General features: G+C 48.7%; 1 protein-coding gene across 1 annotated transcript in view; it reads right to left on the bottom strand.

Moving 5' to 3' along the window:
* Window positions 1-2,804, bottom strand: part of lrch2 (leucine-rich repeats and calponin homology (CH) domain containing 2) — a 77,080-nt gene extending 74,276 nt beyond the window's left edge. The window contains exon 1 of the mRNA XM_056285189.1: window positions 2,570-2,804. Coding sequence (XP_056141164.1) covers window positions 2,570-2,804 — 235 coding nt within the window. The remainder of the gene's footprint in view (window positions 1-2,569) is intronic.
* Window positions 2,805-16,545: the final 13,741 nt, after the last annotated feature.

Here is a 16,545-nt window from a genome sequence, read left to right as displayed (position 1 = left end):
AACTGAATATGGGCACCTCCTCTTATAAGCAGCTAATAGACTGAGCAATAACAAGAATATGTATTTTCTTAAGATTATTGGAAAAATTACTGGCTTGAAAGTAAGTCCCAACAAAAATTAGCAACTAGTAGAACCAGGCATATCATTTCATTACTTCAATGCAAGAAACCAGACCACAAGCATTTGCTACACTCAGATTGGTTGCTCGCTGATATATATAATATATACACACGTATTAAAATCTCCCTCTCACCCTTTTCGGGTTTCAGGTGGTGTATGTCTTCCTCAAGCTCGGGTCCTCTATCAGAGGCCTGGGAGTTTGAGGGTTCTGCACAGTATCTTAGCTGTTCCTAGGACGGCACTCTTCTGGACAGAGACCTCAGATGTTGCTCCTGGAATTTGCTGGAGCCACTCTCCCAGTTTGGGGGTCACAGCCCCTAGTGCACCTATTACCACTGGGACTACAGTGGATTTCACCTTCCACATCCAATCTAGTTCTTCCCTCAGCCCTTGATATTTTTCTAGCTCCTCATACTTTCTTCCTGATGTTGAGGTCATTCGGGATTGCTACATCAACTCGACCACTACTGCTGTCTTCTGTTCCTCATTAGCCACCATGATGTCTGGTGCAGCTAGATAACTCAGTAGGTAAGAACGCTATAGCTTTCCAGCAGGAGGTTGGGACAAGTCGCCAGTAAGAGTCCGTGGCCTAGACTCCTAATGCTAACAAGCCAACTACCTCAAGACATGAGTGAGAGTAACACAAATAGAGTCATACCGGCTCGGACATCACCCGGAGTAACAAGGTCCATGTCAGGTGTTGAGGAACCAGGACAACCTGATGAGTAACGGGCTACTGGACCAAAACATTCATGGACAAGAGTCGAGAACCTGTAACTGAAGTGTGTGTGTGTGTGTGTATGTATGTATGTATGTATCTCTCTCTCTCTCTCTCTCTCTCTCTCTCTCTCTCTCTCTCTCTCTCTCTCTCTCTCTCTCTCTCTCTCTCTCTCTCTCTCTCTCTCTCTCTCTCTCTATGTATATATATATATACACATATACATATACACACACACACACACACATATATATATATATATATGCACACACTATTAAGTAAACTTATTGTTCAGATGCTAACCATCTGGAACATACTGTCATGTATGAAAGTTAGGCCTATCTCTTCAAGCAGACACTGCAAATGAAGATAATGCAACTAACAAATGTAACGATAAGGTAAATGCAAACGAAGAGAACTGACTTTTAATTTGCTAATCTTGATGTGCTGTGTACACTGACAAACATCCGGGTGTGAAGGGCCACAAACATGACCATGGTGAGCAGAGCATCTAAATTCCTTTAAAATGAAGGCTCTCAAACCAATGTCTCCTGCCATGGGTTGCACGTGCTGTAAGAACGACACCTTATCCATCTTACACCACGAACGTAGACACTTCAGAGCAAAACTAGCCACCATTTTATAGCTCGAAGCTCGACTATTAAGTGTCTAAAAGCATCATATATATTGCATTCTTATGTGGCAGACTGATAACTTAATCAGATGATGGTTGGATTTACAGCCACGGCCGGGAGGGAGGGAGTGGGTGGGTTGGGTGCGTGTGAGTGTGGTGGGCTTTCAGCTCACTCGGTTAAAATGAATGAAGTTGCTATTTAAAGCACCGTGAAGACCAAAATGATTATTGGCCTAGTTGCCTCTTTAAAACGTAAACTAAATCACCATGGGACAGGTCCATCCGGCAGAAATGCGGCAGACGCGTGTGGGGAGATTTCTGTCACGTCCCTGGCATGTTATAAAGGTGGTGTAGCTGGTACGCGTGCCCGGTGCACTATTGCAGGCGGAGGCTCAAGCTGCAACTACCCCACATCTTTTGTCTTGATGTGCCAGAGATAAAAAAAACCCCGCGTGCTCGCCCCCCCCCACACACACACACACACACACACACACACACAAACAACAATCCTATTTAGCAATGGGTAAATGTATAACTCGTCACCCGGTTCATTCTCATTCTGCTCCGAGTCCGCCGCTGCCAAATCAATTGAGGAGGTTAATGTGCAACCGCTCCTCCGCATCGCGGTGCTTAGACTTGGGTGCGCCTGCCGCCTCATTCACGCGTCTCGGGGGGAGCTATTGAAAAGATATCGCCGTCGACCAAAACAACCACCTACAGTAACCTATATCTCAATGTCTGGCAAACTGGTGTGAGGTCGATATATAACCCCCCCCCCAAAAAAAACCAAAAAAAATATGGTGTGCACGTTGAGGATACGTGCAGTGTTCCGCCGGAGCGGATCATTGGTTCCGTTAATGCACTGGATCGTATTCTCCCAAAGTATTGTCACGTTTGCTGAAGGACTACCGGGCAAAATAAGACACACACACAAAAACTCGCAAACGAATTCAAAAGACGAGACTGGCAGCCTTCCGGGCATTGCATCTCGCACCATTCATGCGTCGGTTTTATAACCTTTTTTTCCCTCTCCAGTGACACATGGTGAGGTAAACTATGCCAGCCGCTCTCGTTCATTATAGGCTGAATCTGCCCACCTGCTTGTGTCGTATCGGTCAGATCATAGCTCATTCCCGGGTACTCTCTCAGCTTCCTCCCGCTGAGGTTGAGGATCCCCGAGCACACGGCATCCTCCAGGGCCCGGTCAAGGCTGCGGGCCGTGTGGTGCTGGTGCTGATACTGGCTAATCCCCGGGCTCCAGTGGGGTCCGTCTGAATAGTGGTGGCTTTGCAGAGCGGTAACGGCTCCCACACCTCCCTGACTAGACGCCATTTTTGTAAAAAGAAAATTACACTTAGAATAATAACAGCCGCGGCAGTTTCTCCGCCCATGCGCATACAGGGCACATCCCCATGCAGGACGTTAGGGGATGGGCTTCTCGGAGGTAGTGATGGGCAGTGTACGGTGGCCATTTTGGATAAGACCCCCCTGTTCTCTTACCTATTTACTACCTCTTACCAGAAAAACTGTAATTCAAGCATGGGGGTGATACGTTGCTTTCCACGTGGATATGAGATCCTAAGGAAATTAAGCAAATTTTGCCTCAGGGTTCTTCATTTGTGCAGTATTGTAATGATGATACACACATTTGTACTCTGATTACTAATCTAGGTACTAATAGTATATTGCTGCTGCTACTGCATTTTGGAGGCATTAATGATAATGTAATTGTGAGTGCCATTAAATCACCATACCAGACCCCATTGCCCCAAACCGAATACCTGAGACGAGCAGAGAGGTCGGAAAACCAGCCAATGCTTGGATGGAAATAGTTTGGCTGTCCTGAAGCATAATAGGCCTCTGACTAGCAAATATGGGATTGCTGAATGGCATTGATGTAAATGACTGACTTTACTTACCCCCCCCCCCCACACACACACACACACACACACACATACACACACACCCTTGACGCCATGCCCCAAATAAACTTGGCTCATTCTCCTCAGCAAACTATGCAGAGTGATCACAGCAAAGAACATCTGAAGGGAGCTTGAAAATGGAAGCTAATGTGCATTCTACCCTGAACATTTTTATTGGAATAAATTATAGCGAATTCGGGGGGACAACGCAACCACATGAACTGCCGAGGCCGGGAAGCGAACCCGTATCGCCCGCACCGCAGGAGGCATCGCTAACCGCTCGACTAAAGGGTCAGACTCCCGAGTCAGCGGCCAGCGTGTCTTGTTATCCATGCACGTTACAACATAAAAGATATAAGAACTAGATATAGGAAATCTACAAGATCCGATAGTGATAATCCTCGGTTTTGGTGTTTAAAATCGAGAAAAAGGGCAGCATTGTGGCATAGTGGTTAGCGCGGTCACCTCACAGCAAGAAGGTTTTGTAGTCCAACTTTGGGGTCATCCCGGGTCGTCCCTTGTGTTGCGTTTGCATGTTCTCCCTGTGTCTGCGAGGGTTTCCTCCGGGGGCTCCGGTTTCCTCCCACAGTCCAAAGACATGTAGGTCAGGTGAATCGGCCGTACTAATTTGCCCCTAGGTATGAATGTGTGTGTGTGTGTGTGTGTGTGTGTGTGTGTGTGTGTGTGTGTGTGTGTGTGTGTGTGTGTGTGTGTGTGTGTGTGTGTGAGATGGCCTGGCGGCCTGTCCAGGGTGTCTCCCCACCTGCCGCCCAATGACTGCTGGGATAGGCTCCAGCATCCCTGAGAGCAGGATAAGCGGTTCGGATAATCGATGGATGGAAAACTGAGAAAACACTTCCTCACCCAGACTGAGGAAATAAGTCAGATTCACTTAAAGGATTTCTGAGACTTTAGGCAGATGGTGTACCATTAGTTTCCTGGAGAAGAGCTGACATTCAAGTGCAAGTAAAAAAAACAAAAAACAAACTACTGCCCAGGAGAATGAATGCCAGCCAGGATCACTGTCCGAACTGTCGCATGGGCTAGCAGTTAACTTAGCCTGCCCCGCTTCCACATCCTGTCAGATTGCCCTCGGTGTTTCCTCTTCGGGTGCAGCTCCGGTCAGGGCCGTGGTCCGTGGGCCCACAGGATGCAGCAGACCAAGCTCCCTCAGCCTATCCAGCGCCAACTCTCCCAGTCATCAAATGAAGACAAACTTGCATGGACTGCATGGACACTGCATGGACACACTGCATGGACTGAGGCCACTGCAAATGCGGATTCGTGCAGCCATCTTCCCACACCGGTACTGGGTGAGGCCGCTGCAAACGTGAATTTGCGCCACCATCTTCTCACACCAATGCATCTCAATGCAATTTCCTCCATCATAAAGATGGATGACTATGATGACCATGGGGGGGGGGGTATAGGATATGGGGAAGTCTGGGGTAGGGTGAGGGTGCACATGGCTTTAGAGGCCAATCTGAGCGACACTTCACAAGTAAGGGATAAATTATGACATTTAAATCTTCACTGGTCAAAATGTAATCGTTATGAGTCAGAATAGTTGACTTACAAAAACCCATTATCACTATGAAAAGTCATTTGATCAAATTGATCATGACAAGGTTCAAGCACTTATGGAGGAAGGACAGTGATGACAGCCCTCTGATTTACATGTCTTTATGCACGCTCAATAATCCAGGTAAGGAAATTCCATAAAGTTGAATCAGTTCATCTGGACACAACGTTTAGTGGGAGAAACGTTTCATCACTCATCAGTCACCTCTTCAGTCTCAGCTGACTGCTGTTATCCCCCAAACCATATAAACAGCACAGTTGCGTAATGACAGAAACCAGTGATCGGTTTCATATGCAAATTGTCATGACCATTGACGAGAGTTACAATGGCCATGTACACTATTTACAGAGTATTTGGGAATGGTTGCAATCACAACATTGTAAGATGGCGACAGATGTACTCTTAGCCCCCCCCCCCCACACACACACACACACACACCCATCGGTTCAGGGATTATCGTTCCTTCTTCACTTAGATGGCCTCTTTGACACCCCGTTCAAACCAGCGTTCCTCCCTATCAAGGATGTGCACATCCTCATCCTTGAAAGAGTGGCTACTGGCCTGTAGATGGGTGTAGACCGATCCCCCCGGCACAAACAGAACAATATAGTGTGCGCTGTTAAGTATATGCAGACGAGTCTGCATATAGACAGGAGGTTGATCAGCTGGCCCTCTGGTGCAGCCACAACAACCTGGAGCTGGACACACTCAAAACAGTTGACTTCAGGTGGGTTGCCCAACACTGCCCCCCCTCACCATACTCAACTTTTCACTCAACGGTGAAAACCTACAGATTACCGGGCTCCACAATCTCCCAGGACCTAAGGTGGGCATCCAACATAGACACAATCATCAAAAAGGCCCAGCAGAGGATGTACTTTCTCTACCAGCTCAAGAAATTCAACCTGCTTCAGGAACTGTTGATTCAGTTCTACACTGTAATAATCCAGTCTGTCCTCTGCACATCCATCACTGTCTGGTTTGGATCGGCCACCAAACAGGACAGGGACAGACTACAAGGGACAGTTAAGTCTGCAGAGAAAATCATTGGTGCCAACCTGACCCCCATTCAGGACTTACACACCTCCAGAGTCAGGAAACGGGCAACGACATCACTGCAGACACATCACACCCTGGTCTCAACCTGTTCCAACTCCTCCCCTCTGAAAGGCGTTACAGAGCACTGTACCCCAAAACAACCAGATAAAAAAACAGTTTCATTCCGCGGGCTGTCATTCAAATGAACGCTTAACGTTGTCAAATAAATCCAACCATTTTGTATATACTGTACTGTACATTGTACGTGTACTGGTACGCTCTGTCATGTCCATCTACCTCAGGCATGTATGTAAGTAACCTACATCTATTTCAGCATCTCTGATATATTCTCTGCACCATTGCACTTTATCACCTTGTATTTTGCCTGTATAAGTCAATCCTTGTGTATATATCTGAAGATTGTTGTGTTGTAGTGCTGTTACTCTATGTTAACTATACCGACGGAGCCATGAAGCCGGAGTCAAATTCCATGTATGTGCAAACCTATATGGCCAATAAATATATGATTCTGATTTTGATTCTGATTCTAATTCTGAAATACTAGGAGGATTGCCGTGACTTGTGCATTGGGGAAACCAAACAGATGCTGGTGAAGAGGATGGCACAACACAGAAGAGCTACATCGTCAGGCCAGGACTCCGCAATCTACACCCATCTACAGGCCAGTGGCCCCGCTTTCAAGGATGAGGATGTGCACATCCTTGACAGGGAGAGACGCTGGTTTGAACAGGGAGTCAAAGAGATCATCTATGTGAAGAGGGAACAACCATCCCTGAACCGAGGGGGCCTAAGAGTACATCTGTCACCATCTTACAATGCTGTGATTGCAACCATTCCCAAACATTCTGTGAATAGTGCACATAGGCATTGTAACTCTCGTCAGTGGTCACGGCAATTTGCATAGGAAATCGATCGTTGGTTTCTGTCGTTATGCAACTGTGCTGTTTATAAGGTTTGGGGTATAACAGCAGTCAGCTGAGACTGAAGAAGTCACTTAGATGAGTGATGAAACGTTTCTCCCACTAAATGTTGTGTCCAGATGAATCGGTTCAACTTTCTGGGACCTCTGATTTGTAAAATTCAAACATGAAAAAAAAGGCATGCAGTCAGTACAGGGGTCCATTTTCCTCAGCCTTTTCACTTTGGAAGAAAACTGGCCTCTCTGAATTAAGCCTTGGTTTATGCTTCCCAATGCTGGAATACTCCCAACACTGCTGCCCCCACCTCCCCAAAAAAAATCTGCCAGGTGCTCACTTGTTCCAGGTCTAAAAACCCATCCCCCCGTTTTTCTCACCAATTCTACCCAGCCAATACCCCACTCTTCTGAGCCGTCCCGGTCGTTGCTACACCCCCTCTGCTGAGCCGGGGAGGGCTGCAGACTCCGATACATGTGGATTCGCCAGCTGGTTCTTTTCACCTGACAGTGAAGAGTTTTGCCAGGGGGACGTACTGCATGGGAAGGTCACGTTATTCCCCCCAGTTCTCCTTTCCCCCTGAACAGGCACCCTGACTGACCAGAGGAGGTGCTAGTGCAGCGACCAGGACACACATCCACATCCGGCTTCCCATGCGCAGACATGGCCAGTTGTGTCTGTAGGGATGCCCAACCAAGCCAGAGGTAACACGGGGATTTGAACCGGTGATCCCCATGTTGGTAGGCAACGGAATAGACCGCTATGCTACCCGGATGCCCTAGCTAAAAACCCAATGAACTGACTGTTGAATACCTGACACAACAGGTTTTGAACTGCCTGACAGAATTGAAAACCAGCATGTCAACATACTCAAGCACCAGGCTTTGGAAGCATAAACCAAGGCTTAATTCAGTTAGTCTGGGTAACTTCCAAACTAAGCAAGGTGGGATAAATGTCAGCTGTGTTGTTTTATGTGTTGAGCCAAACCTGACCGGGATAATGTTTTAAAGATGTGTCAACCTGCTTCATTAGTAAAGAAGATCCATCTATCCATCCATTATCCAAACCGCTTATCCTGCTCTCAAGGTCACAGGGATGCTGGAGCCTATCGCAGCAATCACTGGGCGGCAGGCGGGGAGACACCGTGCACAGGCCGCCAGATCATCACAGGGCCGACACACACACAAGTAAGATTTCGGTTTCACTCATGGTTGCGCAATTTGATATTACCTACTAAGGATATATTGGATGTGGATTTACTGTCATATATAGTACTTATAAGTTCCCAAATTATAGAAGTTTCATACTACACAAATTTGCTAAGGATCTGGTGTCTGTGGTGAGTGAATCTAATTTGCCATGGGCGGTTTGTTCCTTAAGGCAATCAGGTGGCGTGCCTCCAAAGGGAAAAGGTAGAGAATTTTTCTGTCATATTCTAAGGTAGGTTAGACTCAACCCCATTGTGATGTCCATCATTTTATCAGTTGCAGCTTTAAATCTGTAATTCGAAGGATGATTGCAATTTTTTATTCTTTTTTTTGTCAATAGTATTTGAAACACTGGATGTGATTGTGTTTACATGGGGTCAACATGCGAGTGGCTAATCTAGTTGCTTCTTTGAAATTGCAAGTCTCCCATAAATGCTTCTCATATCCTTCAGTATATTTTGTTAACGGGAGCATTAGTTCAAATCCTGAGTACTACAATACCATATTGCATTGCAGGTTTAACCATTGCTCACCATGCCTGTCCCTTCACCTTTTCACAGGCCTGGATGAGGCGGCTTAGGGTGGGCCCGACTTTTCTTCCTATTAAATAAAAAAGGATATACTAGGACAAGTTCAGAACCACAGATAATTGGCTATGGCATTTCTTAAATGTTTGTTCATACTGAGCCATCTTAACTGACACCACAGTGAAAGCAGCAGGCGTCATCTAATCTGCACCAGTGTCTTCCTTTATTCAGACTCACGCTGATAAAGTGCATTCAAAGAAAAGTGGTGGCAAGTTTTTACAATAAACTTGATTGATAAGACAATTTGACAGCAGCTGCAATGATAACGTGAAGGCCTTTGGGGCTGTAGATGTAGCATCTTGAATACCTAAGCATACATAATAAGAATACATAAGTAATACTCAACACGCACACGTCTGAAAGGTACCAGTCTCTCTCTCTCTCTCTCTCTCTCTCTCTCTCTCTCTCTCTCTCTCTCTCTCTCTCTCTCTCTCTCTCTCTCTCTCTCTCTCTCTCTCTCTCTCTCTCTCTCTCTATATAATATATAACGTATATCCCTACCCACTGCGGATGCAGGGACTAGCCAGCTCAGGGGACATCCCCCCAGGAATCCATCATTTAGTTGTCCCCAGCTGAACTCGAGGGCCAGCTCTTCTGCTGGAGTAAATGGCTTTGGAGCTGTCCCCCCATAAAACACACATCCGTAACAGCAGTTGTGGCCTTCTTCTTGATAGCTTCAATATTTTATAATCATAAGCTCCTGCGGAAGAGGCGAAAGGCATCTACTCATCTGTCAAAACATATTTTTAGATTTAGTTTGGCCCTGAAGGGCAGTTCCTTTAGTTCCACTGGACAAATGATGAATGTGGAATATATACTTAGCATTTAAGTAATGCACTGAAAAAGCTGAAGGTGGCAAACCACCTCATGTAACTGAACTAATCCAAGCTAGAAGTTGGCCCCTATTGAAGCAAGGCTTAAATGGGAAAATCCTGTTTATTTAGGCCACAGTCATGAAATACCCTCAGGTATAAGAGCAACCCAGTCTTAGTCATTGACTTTTCAAAAGCCTTAAGTTAAAGTTCAGAGTATTAGCAAACCAACCGTACACACCATCCAGCATATCGGTTTATTAGCACCTCTGGGCTTCTTACTATCTCTGCCTGATGAAAGACACAGGCAGAAAGGTTAATTAGACACAAGGTATTCCTTGTTGCCCAGATGAATCTCCCTACATCCAGGACCAACACCATCCAGCTTTGCAGTGACATTTTGACTAATTGTATGCGATTCCACCCTGCATGTCTAAGTTTCATTTAACTTTAGTCACGAAAACAGTTTGATTGTGACCACTGAAACCATTTTGTACAGTCAATATGAAATTGCAGAAACCTAGATTGGGAGTGTTACGATTTTTAAAAATACTAATCATTCTATATTTTAAAAAATACATGAAAATATACACAGTATAATGTTCTTTGATACACCATGTGAGGCAACCTGGGACACATTTGTCAGTAATGAAGCCGGGGTCATCAAGGTGTTTCAAGTCTTAACATCAGACATCCTCACCCGAGGACCCAGCCAGGGGTGGTCAAGCCCCGACTTGTGTCCAGGTAGCACATTATGCCATGCATCACCCCTCTTCACGTAGAGCCAATGGGAAGCCTTTTTCAGAAGCTTGCAAGATGCTTCTAATGGCTGTTCTTCTTTGCAGTCCATAAATCCCTAAGAGTCCCAGGACATGGTGCAGACACTGGTCTGCAAAGCCCCTGCAGCCCACTTCAACTGGCTCACAGTGGGCCAGTTGAAATGGGCTGCAGGGGCTCTCCATTCTTCCGGCACTCAGCTACGAGATCTGCATACCTGCTTCTCTTCCTTTCTTAATCCTCCTCCATCCAATATTCCTAGGGTACAGTTAGCTCCAGCAAAACCACTTGCTGGGTTGCCACAGACAAATACATCATACAAGGTAAGGATGATTACAAACTGGTTAAGCTAAGGGCCAAGGGCATGTAAGCACATTTGTGAATGTGCTGATCTGCAATGTTGGGGTAAAAATACCGACCCCGGTTAGAGGAAGGGAAATGTGGTTGTGGTTGAGCCTGGGTTGATACACTCCCAGGTTCAGATAAGGGTGAACATTTATGTCATTAAAAAATGCACATATATGTTCTTTAGAAACACTACAGAATCACAACAAGGCAGAATTATCTGGTTATAGGCATTCTCTATCCTACACCTTTATTCTGTGAATGCAAACAAAGCGCTACATTCATACATGGAAATTAAAGAGGGCAGGGATGGATAGATGTTTAAAGGATAAGTTCCCCTTTTCGAAGGTAGACCAGATAAAGACGTCGCAGGAATCATTTAGAATCATACAGAGTTCAGTATCGAGGCTCTTCCCACTTTGCTCGGTCTTCTCACGGGGCATATTTTGAGCAACAAAAAAAGAGGTCTGGATTAAATACAACGGAAATATCCCTGGCAGTGGGCTTTACATTTATATTCCAGAAAGTTGAATCAGTTCATCTGGACACAAAGTTCAGTGGTACTCTCTCCCACTACACTTTGTGTAATAATCCATAATAGTCCAGGTAGGGAAATCCCAGAAAGTTGAATCAGTTCATGATTAGTAGCAATTCGAACTTGAATTTGACTGAAATTGGAAATTATTTGACAGATGAAACACATAAATTGAGAGTCAATTCTAAAAGATCGTTGTTCTTCAGAGTAGCCGAGAGTGATGATGTATTCCCCACAACAACAGAAAATGTTGGTGTTTTTCAGATAGGATCAAACCAATTCAGGGGAGAAATAACATTATATTAAATATTCATTGCCGCATTTATTTATTTGTCCATCACGTGGAACACCTCAGTCTCCACTGATCTGATTTTCACAAAACTTGTGGGAATGACACATCTCGCCCCTGATTTCTGCTTTAACAGAATTACAGTAATTGGCTGAGAACACAAGAGACAACACATTTGACTTTGACTATATAAATTAACTCTTGTGTCTTTTCAGCACCCCTAGTGTATATCAGTAACCCAGCTGCTGCGTCTTTTTAATGATTCCTTTTACCTGGTTCTACCGGATCTTCTCTTTGAGTATACCTAAAACAAAAACTGGTCTAACAAGAAATCTCTCCAACTTAGCGTAGCGGTCTGTTCCGTTGCCTAGCAACATGGGGATCCCAATTCGAATCCCCGTGTTGCCTCCGGCTTGGTCGGGCGTGCCTACAGACACAATTGGCCGAGTCTCTGCGGGTGTGAAGCCTAATGTGGGTATGTGTACTGGTCGCTGCACTAGCGCCCCCTCTGGTCGGTTGGGGCGCCTGTTCGGGGGCAAGGGGGAGCTGGGGGGAATAGCGTGACCCTCCCACGCACTATGTACCCCTGGCGAAAACTCCTCACTGCGACTCCACGTGTACCGGAGGAGGCATGAGGTAGTCTGCAGCCTTCCCCCATCGGCAGAGGGGCAGCGACCGGGAAAGCTCGGAAGAGTGGAGTAATTGGCCGGATACAATTGGGGAGGAAAAAAAAGGTGGGGAGGGGGTCTCTCAACTGAATTTGACCAAATTGCCAACTTATTCCAGAAAATTGATCTCAATTTCATCAGTTTTACCAAAGGAAAAAATGAAATATATGAATAAGCCAGAAGAAATTCTGAAAAGCAACGATCAACAAAGAATGAAGCCTTTCATTTTTTTTCTATTCTACCTGCAGATAACTGATCTGGACGGAGCATAAAGCTGTCCTTAGCCTTTAGCTGCGTTTTCGTCACTTTAAGTTATTGCCGCAGATGAAAATGTCACGTAAATTATTTCTTTCGTACCGGTTGAAAATGATTATATTCGTCTAAACAGTGGCTAAAGAAGCACTCCCAAAGTTATCATTATTTATTAGAGCATCAGTGCAGGCCTTGTACATTAAGCATCACATGTGATGTTGTGGCAGGAATGAGGAAAAACACAGGAGACCAAGGCGAGTTTGATGTTTATTCCTCAACTCCAAAAACCAACAGCAGCAGGAACCACCCTGCACCGGCGAGCCCGGGAACGTAAACCACGCCCCCAGCTCACAGTCCTGCTGGGTGAGAGGCATAGCCCCTAGTGTCCGCCACACAGCCCCCCCCCCCCCCCCCAACACCCAGAAGGGACTCCTGGAAAGAAAATTAGTGTCTCACTGGAGGTTTAAGCAGCCTGCCATAACGGCTGCGCCGTCCCTCAGCCGAAACAGTAGGTGAAACACAGTCCAAAGCCGGCTGAGAAGCAGAACGCTGAACCCGTGAAGACACTGCCGGGGTCCTGGAAGGAGGACGACCCCGACGGGGAACCTGGGCCGGAAACACAACTTCGCCTGCCACCCTGTGCGCCGGTTTAAGCCTATCAAGCGTGACACGCTCCCTACGCCCACCCATATCTAAGCACAAAACCCTTAGGACCCGTCTCAAGAACCCGAAATGGGCCATCGTATGGGGGTTGGAGGGGTGAGCGGTGAGCATCATGCCGTACAAAAACAAAACGAGCCGACATGAGCTCCGCAGGCACGAACGACCGCGGAAAACAGTGGTGAAAGGGGCCTGGAACCCGAGTGCTGTCGGACAAAAAAGGTTTAACAGCCGGACGGGGTCGAGGAGCGGAACTCCCAGGCAAAAATTCCCCAGGGACGCGGAGCGGCTGACCGAGCACCAGCTCAGCGGGTGATGCGTCGAGGTCCTCCTTAGGAGCCGAACGCAACCCGAGCATAACCCAAGGTAAACGATCCACCCAGTTACCATCCGAGAGCGCAGCGCGCAGCGCGCAGCGCTGCCTTGAGCGACCGGTGAAAACGTTCACACAACCCGTTAGCCTGAGGGTGATACGCGGTAGTGCGGTGTACCTGCACACCCAAGGATCGCGCAAGTGCCGACCAGAGCTCTGACACGAACTGGGGGCCCCTGTCTGAGGTGATATCTGACGGAATGCCGAAACGGGCGACCCAGGAGGAAAGAAAAGCGCGTGTAACATCCGAGGATGTTGTGGAGGATAGAGGGACAGCCTCTGGCCACCTGGTGGTCCGATCCACCATTGTGAGCAGGTGCGTTAAAACCCTGTGAAGAAGGTAGAGGGCCCACCAGGTCCACATGCACGTGGTCGAAACGTCTGGCCGGGATCGGAAACGGTTCGAGGGGCGATTTAGTGTGCCGGTGGACCTTAGCGGGCTGGCACGCTACACATGCAGCTGCCCACCCCTTGACGTCCTTGCGGAGGCCAGGCCAGACGAACTTGGAACCGACCAACTTCACCGACGCCCGAACTCCAGGGTGCGAGAGGGAGTGAATCGAATCGAAAACTCGACGGCGCCAGGCCACTGGAACAACGGGGCGGGGACGGCCGGTGGAGACGTCGCAGGGGAGGGCAGGACTGCCTTCCTGCATCACAGCGTCCTCTAGCTTGAGACCGGTACGCGTTCACCTAAGGGCAAGGACGTCCGGGTCGCTGGGCTGGTCGGCAGCCATAGCGGAGAAATCCACACCGAGGTGCACAGGACACACAAGCACACGCGACAGACAATCAGCAACTGGGTTGGACTTCCCCGCCACATACTGAATGTCCGTTGTGAACTCGGAGATCGCCGCTAGGTGGCGCTGTTGACGAGCAGACCACGGCTCAGTCACCTTGGACATGGCAAAAGTCAGCGGTTTATGATCCACATAAGCCGTGAATGGGCGACCCTCCGAGAGCAGGAAGCGGAAATGCCGGGTTGCAAGGTGCAGTGCCAGCAACTCCCGGTCAAAAACGCTGTACTTGCGCTCGCTATCCCGCAGTTTGCGGCTAAAAAATGCGAGCGGCTGCCACGCATTCGCCACACGCTGTTCAACCACAGCCCCCACGGCTATGTCAGACGCATCGGTTGTTAAAGCTATGGACGCCGTGGGTGTGGGATGAGCGAGGAGGGCAGCGTTAGCCAGGGCGCACTTAGCTCCGTCAAAGGCCTGGACCTGTTCGGGAGTCAAGTCGACAGGGTCGTTAGCCTTCTTAAGCCGCAGGGCTTCGTAAAGTGGCTGAAGGAGGTGGGCAGCGCAAGGGAGGAAACGGTTATAGAAATTCACCATGCCCAAGAATTCCTGCAATGCCTTAACAGAGACTGGGCGGGGAAATTCCGCCACCGCTTGCACCTTAGAAGGCAACGGGACCGCGCCTTGCGGCGAAATGCGGTGACCCAAGAAGTCAATCACCGGCAGTCCAAACGGACACTTGGCCGGGTTGACTATCAGGCCGTGTTCGTCCAGACGACGGAAAACCTGTTTCAGGTGCGCCAGGTGCTCTTCAGCTGACGGACTGGCCACTAATATGTCGTCGAGATAAACGAACACGAAAGCAAGGTCACGCAACACCGAGTCCATCAGCCTCTGAAAGGTTTGCGCTGCCCCCTTCAAGCCAAAAGGCATGCGCATGAACTCAAAAAGCCCAAATGGGGTGATCGCTGCGGTCTTGGGCACGTCCTCTGCGCGCACGGGAACCTGATGATAGCCGCGCACCAGGTCCACCTTAGACAAAATAGTGGTACCTGCCAGGCGTATGGAAAAGTCCTGTATGTGTGGGATGGGATAGCGGTCATTGGCGGTGACGTTGTTCAGGCGGCGAAAATCGCCGCAAGGCCGCCACGACCCATCTGCCTTGGGCACCATGTGAAGCGACGAGGCCCACGGGCTGTTGGAACGCCTCACTATACCCAGACGCTCCATGATGGCGAACTCCTCCTTGGCTGTAGCCAATTTTACCGCGTCGAGGCGCCGCGCGCGCGCAAAAACTGGCGGTCCCAGAGTGGGAATGAAATGTTCTACCCCGTGTTTCGTAACCGCGGTGGAAAAGGCAGGCGTAGTCACCGATGGAAAATCCGCCAGCAAACGCTGAAAAGCATCCCCTAATGCCAAAAAGTTAGCGTGTGTTAACGGCCCGGCTCCCCCTGTCTCGCACGGAACAGTGGCGAAAGACACAGCATCAATTAAACGGCGGTTTGCAACATCAACCAGCAGACCATTAGCACACAGAAAATCCGCGCCGATAATAGGAACAGTAATGGCGGCCACTACATAGCCCCACTCAAAATGGCGCCCGTGGAAGCAAACAGTCACCAACCTTGTGCCAAACGTCGCAATGGACGAACCGTTAGCTGCACTTAACTGTGGGCCGCCGCCTTCGGCCGACCTGTCTGTCTTAGCAGGAGGGAGTAGGCTCTTTTGCGAGCCGGAGTCCACCAGAAACCGTCTTCCTGACATCGTGTCCTTAATGCAGAGCAGCTCACTACGCCCGCCAGCGCCCACAGCTGCTACTGAGCGCTGGCCCTGGAGTTTCCCGCCGCCTCAAACGTGCACGCTGGTGGAAGAAACAGAGGCCTCTCCCGCGCTGTCTCCGGGCAGTCACTCCAGCCACCACTGCCGGGTCCGCGTCCTCCGACGTCAGCTCCAGAGGCTCCGGTGCCACACTCTGCACAGAGAACCGTCTGGTAGCCAGCAGGACCCGATCGGCCTCCTCAGCCAAACCTCGGCAGTCACCAGCGGCCAGACACGGGGAGTTAGCCAAAGCCGCGCGCACAGGGGACGGGAGCTGGCGCAGGAAAACGTGCGGGAAAAGGAACCCACCGTCGTCTGAGCCTAGCAGCGACAGCATATTGTCCATGAGATCCACAGCCGTCCCGTCGCCCAAACCGGATAGGGAAAGGATTATATCTGCCCTCTCTGGAGCAGAAGATGTTTGAGGGCGACGTATTTATCGTGTTACGGAGGGGCGCGCAACAGCTGCATGGCCCGGCGTGTGGACTGCTGGTCCAGCGCAGCGACGACCAAATAGTATCTGGAGTCGTCCGCG

The sequence above is a fragment of the Lampris incognitus genome, chromosome 8 (assembly GCF_029633865.1).
Source record: "Lampris incognitus isolate fLamInc1 chromosome 8, fLamInc1.hap2, whole genome shotgun sequence".
In the NCBI taxonomy this organism is placed as follows: Eukaryota; Metazoa; Chordata; class Actinopteri; order Lampriformes; family Lampridae; genus Lampris; species Lampris incognitus.
Note: the sequence above shows the minus strand (reverse complement) of the source record. Positions and strands in the feature narration are given on the sequence as shown.